This window comes from Amaranthus tricolor, chromosome 2, assembly GCF_026212465.1.
Source record: "Amaranthus tricolor cultivar Red isolate AtriRed21 chromosome 2, ASM2621246v1, whole genome shotgun sequence".
In the NCBI taxonomy this organism is placed as follows: Eukaryota; Viridiplantae; Streptophyta; class Magnoliopsida; order Caryophyllales; family Amaranthaceae; genus Amaranthus; species Amaranthus tricolor.
In genome coordinates this window covers 12,722,021-12,737,107 of record NC_080048.1, presented here as the reverse complement: position 1 = coordinate 12,737,107, position 15,087 = coordinate 12,722,021, and the positions used below count along the sequence as shown (strand labels likewise).

Below are 15,087 nucleotides of genomic sequence, written 5' to 3'. Positions count from 1 at the left end.
ATATACCTTTTCAACAACATCATCATAGATTTTTGTGACATTAGATAATATATCCCGCATAAATCTTATCGTGTAGTAGTCACGGATACACGGACACGCCATCTGACCTGCGTGTTGCGTGTCGGATACGGACACGCGAAAATCCGTGTCCGACTCGTCAAATGAAGTGTCCAATATTTTAATATTTTTCCGGACATGTGGACACGGCAAGGACACGCGACGGACACGGCAAGGACACGAAAAGGACACGCGACTTATTTTTTTTGAAAAAAAAAAATAAATAAAAATTCGAAAACAGGATCAGTTAAAACCTGAAGTACAGAACTACAGATCAATTAAAAAAAAATAAGATCTGAAAAACATACCATCAGGAATAGTGATAAGAGGCGAAGAATTGCAATTACAAGAGCAAGGTAGACAATTAATGGAAGTTGATGATGATTGATCAGAAAGAGAATCTGATCCCTCCAAGAATTGCAATTACAAAATCTCTGCTGGTGCTGGGTTACCGCCATTGAAGTAGAGCTTGTTTTCGATTTGCTTGAGTTCGTCGGTAGCCACTGCCCACTCAGAAACCTATTTAATTTACAATCTGATAGTAATTATAAAATCCCCTATTCGTTGATCTAATTTTTAAACTTTTAATTTCTATTAAGTCCTTTAATATAATTTTTTTTTAAAATAAGCTTCGTTTGAAATTTATTTTAAAAATCAACATGATGAAAATTCAATATAATCGTGCTAAAGGCAGTGCTCTGCTTAATAATGAATTATTTTAAACAGTTATATAAAGTTAAATAAAGTCAGACTATTAAAATATAAAGGATGATGAGCCCGAGTTGGAAATTACTTTTGTAGTGGAGGATGATGATGAATGTGATATGGATGATGTGTGATGATCAAACTTGAATTTACCTATTTATTTGGTTTGTATGACTATTTTTAAATACTCATGTTGTTTATTTGTTTTGTTTGGTTTGATTGGTTTGTAAAAACATGTTTATCTTTGACTTGGTACTTATTTGCATTTTATGTGAGTTTTATGTTTTTAAAGTGTTTATCTACATATATCAAATGAATGATTGTAAAATTATCTTTAATTTGATATATTTATTATATTACCTTTTTCGTGTCCCCGTGTCCGCCATTTTTAAGTTGGCGTTTTCCCGTACCCGTGTCGTGTCCGTGTCCGTTTTAGTGCAACTTAGGTAGTAGTCACAATTAATACATTTTTATTACTGTGTACACTACATAGGAAAGAAATGAAAAAAGATTCATGTCAAGATTCATTTGAAGTATAAAAGCTTTTAAATTCACACATATGCCTATTTTTTCAAGCCTAACAATTTCAAAAGTATACTATACACGAATTACTATTGCGCGCCAAGTTTCATATCTTACGAGTCAAGTTTGAGGTAGTTTTTGCAAGATAGTGTCTTAAAAAGCCCTTAAAATTGCTAGTTGAAACGTTATTCAACACATATTCCTATTTTTTCAAGTCTAACCATTTCAAAAGTATAATATACTTACTAGTATTGCATGCCAAGTTTCATGAGAAACAAGTCAAGTTTGACTTAGTTTGTGCAAGTTAGTGGCATACAAAACCCTTAAAATGGCTAGTTGACACGTAATTTCACACATTTACCTTTTTTTCCGAGCGTAACCATTGCAAAAGCATAATATGTACTAATATATATTGCACTCATGTTAGACAAGTCATGTTTGACCTAGATTTTGAAAGTTAGTAGCTTAAAAGGCCTTTAAAACAGCTAGTTACACGTAATTTCATACATATGCCTATTTTTTCAAGCTTAACCATTTCAAAAGTATAATGTATATACTAATTAGTGTTGCTTGCCATATATCATGTTAAACAGCTCATCTCTAGATTCACACAACATGCGAATGGTGAGTGTTGATTATATTCAAGGGACATACCAAGGTTCCTCATGAAGATGGTGAGTGTTGATTTAACGAAACATGACAACGGAAAATAAGTAATTTCAAAATGTAATGGAAACATATGGTATTACGTAATAATATTACGGTAGCTTTAAGTACAATAATATAACGTTACGATGTGGAATTTTTTTTTAGATTAGGTACTACTAGCGCTTCTTAAAATTACGTTGCTACCATATAGAATATCCCTATTTTTTTTGTGTCATAGTACCATGAGTATTGAATATAGTTTAGATTAGGTACTACTAGCGCTTCGTAGTTTGTTGTTTTCCATCTTCCTCATTCTCTATCCCTAATTTGCCTCCATATAGCACTCCATAAGATAACTGTTACTTTTTATATATATACATATACATATATATATATATATATATATATACATATATATATATATATATATATATATATATATATACATATATATATATATATATATATATATATATATATATATATATATACATACATATATATATATATATATATATATATATATGGAAGAAGTTCAAGTCTGAACCATCCTTATATGAGAACCGTGAAAATCAATCAGCATAACAAATAACTGTTACTTTTTTACTAAAAAGGTGTTACTTTTGGGTAAAAACGTTTTATTTTTTATGAAAAGAAAAGATACTTTTAGGCAAAGTGTTATTTTAAGAAAAAATATTTGAAAAAACTCACAAAAGGTGTTATTTTTCTGTAAGGTGTTACTTTTTGAATAAAAATATTACTTTGTAATTATATTTTTTTCTTAAAGTAATACTTTTTTTTGCTAAAAAATACCAGATTTTATTTAACACAAAAATAACGTTTTTTTGTCCAAAAGTAACAGTTTTTTGTCCAAAAGTAATAGTTTTTTGTCCAAAAGTAACATCTTTTATCTGAAAAGTAACATATTTTAATCTGATCTTGCGTTTGAAGCCTCCAGTTGATGCTATGTCTTGCTGCTTCTCATTTATTCATTAATGATTATTTTATTTATTGGTTTTCCCTTTTTTTGCCTAAGTTTTTTAGGAGGTTATTTCTTCCTTCTTTATGATAGTTATTACTGTTTGTATGGCTCTATGTATATATATTAGCATTTCTGTTTTTTCATTCAATTAATTCAATACATCAAACACCTTTTGTTGTTTGTTTCTTCATCTTGTCTCTGTAGTTTTATTCAAGAATACCCTTGTAGCTTAAAACGCCAATCTATTGTATGCCCAGTTATCTTACAATTTCACAATGATAGTTAGATTTCTTATTTCCTCCACTTGCTTGATTCTTGTGAGAATTTATACCATAAGACCTTCTTCTATCAACATTGAAAGCCATGGTGTCTAAAGGAACGATACTTTTTCTTAAATCCTTATGGCTCTCTTCTTGTAGAAGCATCTTATAAACTTTTGACACCCTCTGTAACTCTTTAGTCATGAGAAGATTAGATCGAACTTGGTGATATTGATAATCAATCTTCATCAAAAAAGTCATGATTCGTAGATCTTGTTGAATCTTTATGAAATTAATATCTGGATGGCAATTACATGTTGGTACAGGCCGTAGATCGTCCATTTCATCCCAAAGGGATTTGACCTTTGTGAAATAGTCGGATATACTCATCCTCGGTTCTTCATTGGTATTGAATAATCTTTCATGGAGCCTATTGAGTTGGGAAGAAGATGGGTTACCAAAACGTTCCTTAAGATCTGCCCAAATCTCAACTGCTGTTTTGAAATACATGATACTCTTTGCAATAGACCTTTCTAAAGAAGCAATTAACCATCCAATTACCATGTTATTGCATCTATTCCAAGCCTTGTCATTTATACTAGGCTTTTCCAAAGATCCATCAACAAAATACAAATTATTTTTTGCATCCAAACTAATAGTCATTGACCGTTTCTAGTTGCTGTAACACGTCCCGTCAAACACAATTGATACCAATGTTGTGCTTGCGGAATCATACGGGTGTAAGTAATAAACGCTCCCGGGATCATGTGTTGGGTCTATGCGATTGGAGGGTTCTGTGGAAGAATTAGAAATGGTATCCATTTACCTAAATTATGTTGATTGAAAAGAAGAAAAAGAAATGTAGAAAACAGAAAGAGAAGGCAGAAAGAAAAGAGAAATGAACAAAGCTATTGAAGAACTGTTGAACAGTTTACTGATGAATATAAAGTTAGGCGAATCTTGCCTGCTCTGATACCATGTTACAAATTGTACATGGGTATTCTTGTATAAAACTACAGAGACAAGATGAAGAAACAAACATAAAAAGGTGTTTGATGTATTGAATTAATTGAATGAAAAACAAGAAGGCTAATATATATAACCATGCAAACAGTAAGAATTATCATAAGAAAGGAAAAAATAACGTCCTAAAAAACTAAGGTAAAAAAAAAGAAAAACCAATAAATATAATAATCATCAATAAATAATTGAGAAGCAGCAAGACACAACATCAGCTGGAGGCTTCATACGCATGATCAAATATCTTCATCATAAAGAAAGCTATTTTCATTAGGGATTATTTTTTAATTAAATTTTTAGATAATATTAGTATTTTTTGAAATAAATTTTTTAATTTCTATGGTTAATCTCATATTAATTTTATTTCAATTTGTGTTCTGAATCTATATTCTTAATTTAAGGTCGGTCATTGTCAATTCATTGTTGCCGCCAATAGTATTGGTCGTTGAAAAAAAACCTGAGATTGTCTTCAGTTATTCTGAATACTCATAATGATGTATTCCTGTGGAATCTGGTAAGTGAGTTCATAACAATACAATCCCGTGGAATCCAAAAATGAAGTCCTTTATTGGATTTATGATTACTACAAGGCTATCCTCAATGTGCGTGATATATATAAACCTCTCTCCTTGCTTTAATGGCATGATACATACTATTTATTCAAATTTTGACAAACTTGTTGGTGTAAGAATGCAGGATCGATTAAGAATATCATTGCTATGAGCATTAGTCGAGTACTGTTAAGTGTTTTTCTTGAATGTGTTGGAAAAAAGTTTAATAAAACTGGTCTAGTGAAGCTAGAGATTAGAGATTGTATATTAGTCTTTGAAAAAAACATTATGTAGCAACATCAACTCTCCTAGTAGCAAACACACACTTATCACACACAACAAACCTTAAATTTAATGAACTATGGCTACATAAGTGTAGATAAATGCAACTTTTTTGGTAGTAGTTTGTGTCTTATAGATCTTTTTTCCTTTGATTTCGAAGTCATAATTTAAAGTGTGATGAAGGTAGTAAATCTTCTTAAAAAGTTGTTATTTTTCATACACTGATCATATATTTATATTATTATTACAGGTTGATTTGATCTTTGTTCGGGGACTTGATGTTATTTTGACATTTTATTGTTTTATAGATAGCATAGTACTTATTATATTGCTAATAATTATATGTATTTAAACATTTCAAAACCTTCAAATAGAGTTGTATATAGCTTTTGTTGAACTTTTTGTTGCAATGTATTCTATTGATGCAATTACAACAACGACCTTATGGAAATTATATATTTATATTATTTTGAAATCATTGTATTTATAAAATGGTAGTGTTAGATTTGTCGTTTTATATGGTGGCTAATCTCGAAACTATTGCAAAGTGTTGAAATAATTGGTGAAAGTGTTGCATTTATGAAAATAGTATGTTGCTTTATTATGGTGGTAAATTAAGAAAATGTTGCAATTGCTATAAAAAGGTGTTGCATATATTTTGGTGAGAAAAAAGAAAAATATTGTGATTATTAGTAAAAGTGTTGCATATATTTTGGTGGGAAAAAGAAAAAATGTTGTAATAATCAGTAAAAGTATTGCCTAAATCTTGGCGAGAAAAAGAAAAGGTGGTGTAATTGATGGTGAAATTATTGAATATAATTTGTTGGAAAATAAGAAAAAGTGTTGTAATTGATACAAAAAAGTGTTGCTTTTATTTTATAGAAATATGTAAAAGTTTTGCATTTCTTATTTAAAGTGTTGCAATTTTTATTAAAAGTGTCGCGTTTGATTTTGAAAACTAGGGTTGCATCTATCACATATGTGCAACACTTCTAATTGATGTTGCAAAAATTTTAAAAAGCGTTGCAATTAGCTAATGCAATTCAACTTAAGGCTGCACTTCGAAAAATATTGCATTAGCTTTATTGCAACATTTAATAGTCTTAATGCAACATTTTTAAAGTGTTGTTACAGATGTTATTTGTAGTATATTTGTCAAATAATGGTTTAAAGTTTGAACTTATAAAATAGTTAAACCATGATGTTTAGGCGTGTGAAATAATGGTTCTCGTTTGGTTTGTTGTTTATTAATAATGTATTTGTGTTATACAAGGTTTGATATTGTTGATGGTATTTATAATCTTTTAGCCCATTTGTTTGTTTTGTTTGACTTTTGATAGTGTAAATAAGATTTTAACTCTAATTTATTTTTTAAATCTATGTATGATTTTGTTTTTATTCATTAAAAACAGAAATTAAGTATAGTATACTTGACCATCTTGAAGTATAGACTATAATATTATTCTATTTGACATTGTGTGATATATTAGAATAAGAATATAATTTAAGATACTTTAATACAACAAAATTAATAAAATCTTTGATTTTTTCTTAAAATAATATTAGTACTGTACAATATTGATTCTAATAATTGTTTTTGTTTTGGGTTACTGCAGAATTTAGAGTTCATATTTATAAAATGTCTTTGTATATACATCTTCATGCAACTATAAAGTATTTTGATAAACTATATTATTTGCATTATAATATATAAGGGCCAATGAAGAACTATTTTTTCTTTATAATGAATAGTTTAAATGTAATAAATATTTCAACCCTATTATATAGGGGCCAATGAAGTTATTCTTTTCATTTGATAATATATAGAAAATCTTGTCTATTAGTTTTAAGAGTATGTAAATTTACATGAATTACTATTTTTGATATCAATTAGATGTGTGATTATAATAAAGTTATTGTTTTTCACTTAATAAAGACTTGCTTGTAACTTGTAAGTAGGATATTATTTAAATACTGACTTGCTATTTTTAAATTGAATCCATGTAATCTAATGCCTCCTATTATGAGCATCAGACATTTGGCATATCTCTTAAGGAGATGACATGTGGATTTTTACATTTCTTTTAATAAGATTTATGATTTTATATAATTTTCTTATGAGTTCATAATTCTTGAACAAAATTTAATTTGTTAGAAGAATTATGTGTGTGCATTGATTTATTTTTAGATATCATAACTTATGAATCTCTAGCGAAATTTCAATTTGCTACAAGGATTTTTTTCATGATTTTACTTTTTTTTTTGAAAAAAAATATATATTTATTTGATGAATGATGGGAACATTCTAATTTGATGATTATTTAGGTTTTGATTTATGATTCAATTATTTGGTGATTTTTTTTTGAGTATAGGTAGCTGTATATATTTAATGTTATGTATTTGTTAAAACTTTGGTTGATTTCATTATTGAGATAAAATAGTGGTAGTGAATGTTGTTTTGTATGTGTTGTTGATTGAATCATTGAATAATTAAAAAGATTAAGGAATTTAATTATTTAAATAAAATAACTATAAAAATAATAATAAAAAATTCTAGACAACAAGAGTTCGCGCCTCGAACCTCGATATTCGAGTGCATTTTGTTTGTCGTTTCGCTCACCGATTGCATTAAAAGTCATTTAAATGCTAAAATTAATTAAAAATAGTAAATGGGCGTTAAAAATTATGAAATTTGGTACCCAACGTAATTGATGCTTTCCGAACGAAGTCGGATTTTCATTTTGCATTTTCAAAACTGTCCAAAATGACCGATAAAGTTACTTGTTGTGTTTTGGAATTAGGAAGTGGTTGAGATTATGATTTAATTATTTAAAATTATGAAGTTTAGTGATGCCTTGATGGTATAAAGTGGATTGAATGTGTAAACATATTCTAAATACGTGCTTTTTGTATGTGTATTTATGTTTAGGACCTCAGATCGTAAGAGCTTGACATTCCATTTGTGAAAGTGTCTTGAATTGATTTATCGTGCTGCCAAGGTACACACTTAGACCATACTATTGTAATGGGTTATGTAAAGTAATGTTGTATTCATTTTATGATATGATGTTGTACTTGTATATCGCTTAAGGCTTAGACATCAAAAGTAATTTGAAAAGAGTTTAAAATTGGAAATTTCAGGATGGTTGTGTTGGTTACCCACTTAGGATTATTATACTGGCACTAGTGGAAAAAAACGTATTTGCTGCTCATCATTTGCTGCGGTTTTTTTATATTCGCAGCAATAAAGAGGAAAATTAATAAGAAAAAAAAAAAAAACTATAAGTGCTGCGGTTAACCACAAAACCGCAGCAAATAGCCTTCAAAACTCATTAATTGCTGCGGTTAAGGCCGAACCGCAGCAAATAGCCCTTTGGAATTTTGTTAATTGCTCCGGTTATTCATGAACCGCAGCAAATAGCCTTCAAAATTAACAAAATTGCTCCGGTTTCTTTTTAACCGCAGCAAATAATCTTTGGTTTTTTAAGAAAACCCGCCATATTCACAAAAACCCTCACAAAACCCTTTTACGTACTCTCAAAAACGATTAAACTACTGCTGCTGCTTTGTTCTTTCAAACGAACGAATACCCATTCTTTGTTCTCTCAAAACCCATACATTAGCTACTGTACTGCTGCTTTGTTCTCGCAATCAAACTACTTCTGCTGCTTTGTTCATCTTCATTTTCATTCACAAACCCAGAGCAAACGTTTGCTTCTTGTTCTACTGTGTGCGCATTCTTCAAAACCGTTGTTTGAAACCAAAGGCATTTGCTTGTTCATCTTCAAAACTCACAAATTAAGGTATTATTTCTCTTTTTAATTTCAATAAGCATTGAAATATCTCATTGTAATTGCTTACTGTTCTTGTTGAAAAAAATATAAATGGGCATGAGAAATGAAAAGGTTGGTGTTGGTTTTTTAGCGTTTATTCACATATGCCCTTGATTATTTGTTGTTAATGATATTTCGACCGATTAAATATTGTAATTTACTTGTGAGGGTTGTTCTACTTCCAAGATGAGAACTGGTGGGGGACTGTTTGACGATGTTTCTGATGATTCGTGAAAAAAAAGATAAGAATATGTAGCTGTGTGATTTTTGCACTACTTGAAATGCTTGGCTTTAGTGGATAGGTTTCAGTTTGTGCTGATTCCTTTGGTCTTGATTTGGAGTTTCATCCAACTTTGAACTTTGGGTACGAGAGGATGGAATTTAAGTTCTCATGTTTCTCATCGAATACCTAATCTCGTACTGTTGGGATTAAACTTTTATAAACCTATTTTCATTAGTATTACTCCCTTTACTCAGGTTTGATGACTGGATTCATTGTCTTGCATTAGCATTGCTTTGTTCTTGTTGCTGGTCGCATTTAATGTCAAAACCCTTCTGTTCTTGTTGCTTTGTTCTAATGTAGATCATGATCAAAACAAAGAATGAAAATATCGTTTAGAGATAGGTATGGTCTGTATGATATGTATGATATGGGCTAAATGATCTGTATGATATGGTCATCTTATTTTAGAGATAGAATTGCATATAAAATATCATTTATCCAATCTCGATGAAAAAAATATATATATATACATATATATATATATATATATATATATATATATATATATATATATATATATATATATACATATATATAAATATATACATATATATATATATATACATATATATATATATACATATATATATATATATATATATATATATACATATATATATATATATATACATATATATATATATATATACATATATATATATATATATATATATATATATATATATATATATATATATATATATGGCATGTATTGTGAATTACGTTTAGATGATAGATACTACTTACTAGATAGACTATGGCATGTATTGTGAATTGGTTATAGTTGTGTTAGAGAACTACCCACTTGTGATCATCGTAGAATTAAAAGGGTCGAGGGAATGAACGATATATTAGTGCAACTTGAACTTTGTTAATGATAAGTAGACTATGAAATGTATTGTGATTTGTTTAAGGTTAAGTTAGTGAGCTTCTCACCATCTTGATTTTCACTTGGAAAAGTTAGAGTCAATATGTTTTTAGGAATGTGGTTTGTTGTTTATTATTTATATTGTGGTTTGTGGTTTGTTAATTAATTATTAGCATATTTAGTAAATATGTTTATTATAAATAAGTATATATGTTTAAAAGTTGTGTATTAATTTTGTTTTGAATCAATTAATCACACTAATTAGGATGACAAACGATTTCTTGTAGAGAGGTCGGTTCCTCAGCAAAGGTGTCGACTGGGTCAAAGTCGATGCCAAGCACTCCAATTTTGACTGATGAGGAGCTAAAAGATCTCTCTCAAGATTGCAAATGGCTGCATTATTGTGCATCTCGCATAAGTGAGGAGGACCCAATCATGTTGCCCCTGCTGAAGTAGCAATACTGCTTTTCAGAAGACCCGTTTGTAATTATTTGTCCTAGTGACATCGGGCAATTTTTGAGAGGAGAGATGCTGAACGTAGCTCTTTTCCATGTCTACATGAGGTGATGTTCATTATCTTACAAGTTAGGCATTATTGTTTAATTGTTTTAATGACCGAATTACTAACAAAATTCTCTTATTTGTGAGTTTAGTGCGGTTTACGAGGAGGTAAATTCTTGCGAACCTCCAATAAAAATTGGATGGTTTTGTCCGGAGACGATTTCGGGTAGTAAATGTAGAAATGATCCAGATGCCGTCAGAGCATACATTGAAACTGCTTTGACTAATTCCCTTGCATGTAAACACACATTCATTCTGGCTCCATATTGGGAAGAGTAAGTTTTATTTTTGAAATTGAACTTATCTTTTGATTTTTAAAGTCACCTAATCTCTAATTTGTTGATTTTAAATTTGTGCTTGTAGTTTGCATTGGATACTTCTGATCATATGTCCTTTAACGAACACCGTGCACGTCTTCGACTCATTACAAAAACCTAACAGCCTACCTCGCAACACAAGATTCAAAGCATTGTTGAATGCGTAGTAATATTAATTATTTTACCAATTTGATTTAATTAAGTGTTATATATATATATATATATATATATATATATATATATATATATATATATATATATATATATATATATATATATATATATATATAAATGGTATTACTTTTCCCATGCGTTTCAGCGCAATGAAAAGAGTGCGTGGACAAATGGGATCTACATCCAGTGCCACATTTCCAAAATGGATAGCAAGAAAGGTACACAAATTCGATTTTATGGGTTTTGTATAGGTTTGGTCAAATGATCATGAAAAGAACACGAAACAACCACAAACACTTAAACAAAATTCTGATCTAGCAAACTGTCGACCAGCCCTCCTTCGGCTCAGCTTCTAGGAGTCCACGGGGATTGTTAGAATGGTTTTAGGACCTTGATAGCTAGATCCAAGTACCAAGATTCCATTTCCACTTTAGCCTAGGTCCTGGATGCATAGGTTTGGTCTCCACGTGTCGTGCAAGGTGGTCTGGTCACTAGTTTGATGCTGTCAATTTCGCGTTTTTATTTGTCAATTTCGCGCGTAAAGTAGGTCAAACATGGTTTGTTATGCACGAAACTTGGCACACAACACTATTTGGCATATATTATTGTGTTGAAATGCTTAGAATTGATAATAATAGTCATATGCTAGAAATTAGAAGTTATGTTGCGATTTTATGCGTTTTTAAGCGTTTTTGTCAATTTCGCGCGTAAAGTAGGTCAAACATGGTTTGTTATGCACGAAACTTGGCAGACAATACTATTTGGCATATATTATTGTGTTGAAATGGTTAGAATTGATAATAATAGTCATATGCTAGAAATTAGAAGTTAAGTTGCGATTTTATGCGTTTTTAAGCGTTTTTGTCAATTTCGCGCGTAAAGTAGGTCAAACATGGTTTGTTATGCACGAAACTTGGCAGACAATATTATTTGGCATATATTATTGTGTTGAAATGGTTAGAATTGATAATAATAGTCATATGCTAGAAATTAGAAGTTAAGTTGCGATTTTATGCGTTTTTAAGCGTTTTTGTCAATTTCGCGCATAAAGTAGGTCAAACATGGTTTGTTATGCATGAAACTTGGCAGACAATACTATTTGGCATATATTATTGTGTTGAAATGGTTAGAATTGATAATAATAGTCATATGCTAGAAATTAGAAGTTAAGTTGCGATTTTATGCGTTTTTAAGCGTTTTTGTCAATTTCGTGCGTAAAGTAGGTCAAACTTGGTTTGTTATGCACGAAACTTGGCACACAATACTATTTGGCATATATTATTGTGTTGAAATGGTTAGAATTGATAATAATAGTCATATGCTAGAAATTAGAAGTTAAGTTGCGATTTTATGCGTTTTTAAGCGTTTTTGTCAATTTCGCGCGTAAAGTAGGTCAAACATGGTTTGTTATGCACGAAACTTGGCAGACAATACTATTTGGCATATATTATTGTGTTGAAATGCTTAGAATTGATAATAATAATAGTCATATGCTAGAAATTAGAAGTTAAGTTGCGATTTTATGCGTTTTTAAGCGTTTTTGTCAATTTCGCACGTAAAGTACTCAAACTTGGTTTGTTATGCACGAAACTTGGCACACAATACTATTTGGCATATATTATTGTGTTGAAATGGTTAGAATTGATAATAATAGTCATATGCTAGAAATTAGAAGTTAAGTTGCGATTTTATGCGTTTTTAAGCGTTTTTGTCAATTTCGCGCGTAAAGTACTCAAACTTGGTTTGTTATGCACGAAACTTGGCACACAATACTATTTGGCATATATTATTGTGTTGAAATGGTTAGAATTGATAATAATAGTCATATGCTAGAAATTAGAAGTTAAGTTGCGATTTTATGCGTTTTTAAGCGTTTTTGTCAATTTTGCGCGTAAAGTACTCAAACTTGGTTTGTTATGCACGAAACTTGGCACACAATACTATTTGGCATATATTATTGTGTTGAAATGGTTAGAATTGATAATAATAGTCATATGCTAGAAATTAGAAGTTAAGTTGCGATTTTTAAGGGTTTTTAAGCGTTTTTTTCAATTTCGCGCGTAAAGTAGCTCAAACTTTGTTTGTTTTGCACGAAACTCGGCACACAACACTATTTGGTATATATTATTGTGTACAAGTTGTTAGAATTGAAAATCATTGTCATATTCTAGAATTTACGTGTTAAGTTGCGATTTTATGCGTTTTTAACCGTTTTTGACACTAACATCTATTTTCTCTTAGTGCTTTCAACAACCTTCTGGGTCCGTTGATTGCGGCTACTACGCGCTGAAGTTCATGGACGGTATTATTAATGCCGTGAAGGAGGTTGGAGTCGAAAATATAGATGCCGTAAGTATTTGTTACTTTCTTAATTAAATATATTATTGGTAAAATCTAATGTTTCTATATTAATCTTTTATTTTAATATTATATATAGGTTTTAAACGACATTCCGAGGGAAACACGCCCTTTGAGAAGTGAAGAGATGCGCGAATTAAAAGACAAGATTGCCGTGTATCTTGCTAGTATTTGTCCTTGATAAATTGTAATTATAGTATAGATTATTTTTTATACTTTAATGTATATATATATATATATATATGTACGTACATAATATTATATTATATATACGAGCGAGAGTTTATTATTACAAAGAGATTAATGTTGATTATCTGTGATTGTATTATTATTGCATTATTAAAAGGATAAAAAGGAAAATAAAAAAAAAAATATGCTATTTGCTGCGGTTTTGCCACGACCGCAGCAATTAATGGGCCAATTTATTTGCTGCGGTTCCTCCCAATGACCGCAGCAATTAACACACACTTTTTGCTGCGGTTTTGCCCATGACCGCAGCAATTAATGCATTTTTTTGCTGCGGTTAATAACCGCAGCATTTAAAATAGGCTATTTGCTGCTATCACAATTGCTGGGGGCCAAAACCGCAGCAAATAATGGCAAAAAAACCGCAGCAAATGAGGTTTTTTCCACTAGTGTGGAATTGGAATTATTATTATTATTATCCTCCCTATGACAGTTTTGGATCATTATGGTTACCATGGGGGTATGCATACTTTACCTTTGACAACCTAAATAGGACAAGCAACGTTTTAGACGAAAGGTTGCCTTGGGATTAGCTCTCCCATGTGTATTCATCCAAACTTTTATAATACTCTAGCGACTCGCACTAGACGGGTAACGACATGAGTTGGGAATTAGAAAGTCAAATTTGACATCTTAACTATTAGAGCATTTGAATGCTAGGATGGACTCATTGCTTGTATGTGACCTGTATAATCCATTGTATGAAGTCTCTGACGTGTACTGGTTTATGTTCTTTGGACCCACACACCCCCGAAGAGACTAGGGGATACCGACATTTGACTTAGAGACCACTTGGAGGGAAGTCTGTAACTCTGATATATAGAGGATATGGGATAATGAAAGTATTAGAGATTATAAAGAGTGTAGGTACATGATTAAAACGAAAGCAGACATGTGTGCTATGATTTATAACTAGACCTAAATAATCTTTATCATTTATCCACAACTAGGGGAAGAGTTGAAACACCATGCGGGGAGCCTAGTGGGGTAAATCATCTGGATGAACCCCAACCTGACTCAGTAGAGGAAGAACCCTTAGAGGATGAGTAACCCTTGGAAGAGGAAGAACCCTTAAAGGATGAGGAACCCTTGGAAGAGTAGGAACCCTCGAAAGGGAAGAATCCTCGAAGAGGAAGAGCCCATGAAAGACGAGGATCCCAATAAACCAGAGGAACCTGAGTTAGCTCCGAACTAGTAGAGGAGGAGAATATACCTGAATTTCCATTAAAGAAACCCATTAACCTAGTGGAAAGTGACATTGAAATATGGGAGGCTAGGCAGGAACCACCTATAGTTACTGAGATTTAAAGTGGTGAGGAAGAAGAGGAAGATTGGGTGATTGACCACGATACGTATGGCTATGGGGATGAGTTTGCTAGGAGGTGGTCCGACGAGAAAGTCCCCAAGGAAGACCTCTAGG

At 31.0% G+C, this 15,087-nt stretch overlaps 1 protein-coding gene across 1 annotated transcript; it reads right to left on the bottom strand.

Annotated features, from left to right (window-relative positions):
* Window positions 1–480: 480 nt before the first annotated feature.
* On the bottom strand, window positions 481–3,837 carry LOC130805536 (uncharacterized). The gene is made up of 2 exons (XM_057670312.1): window positions 3,181–3,837; window positions 481–576 (listed from the first exon to the last, which is right to left on the bottom strand). Exons 1-2 carry the CDS (start codon window positions 3,835–3,837, stop codon window positions 481–483), a joined length of 753 nt encoding a protein of 250 aa, XP_057526295.1.
* Between the last annotated feature and the right edge of the window lie 11,250 nt (window positions 3,838–15,087).

What these genes read in the sequence shown, in the direction of transcription:
- LOC130805536 (XM_057670312.1), bottom strand. Translation starts at nt 3,837, where the DNA reads ATGACTATTAGTTTGGATGCAAAAAATAATTTGTATTTTGTTGATGGA. An exon ending in CTAACTATCATTGTGAAATT is followed by an intron (nt 577 to 3,180) that starts GTAAGATAACTG and finishes TAAATTAAATAG; the next exon opens with GTTTCTGAGTGGGCAGTGGC.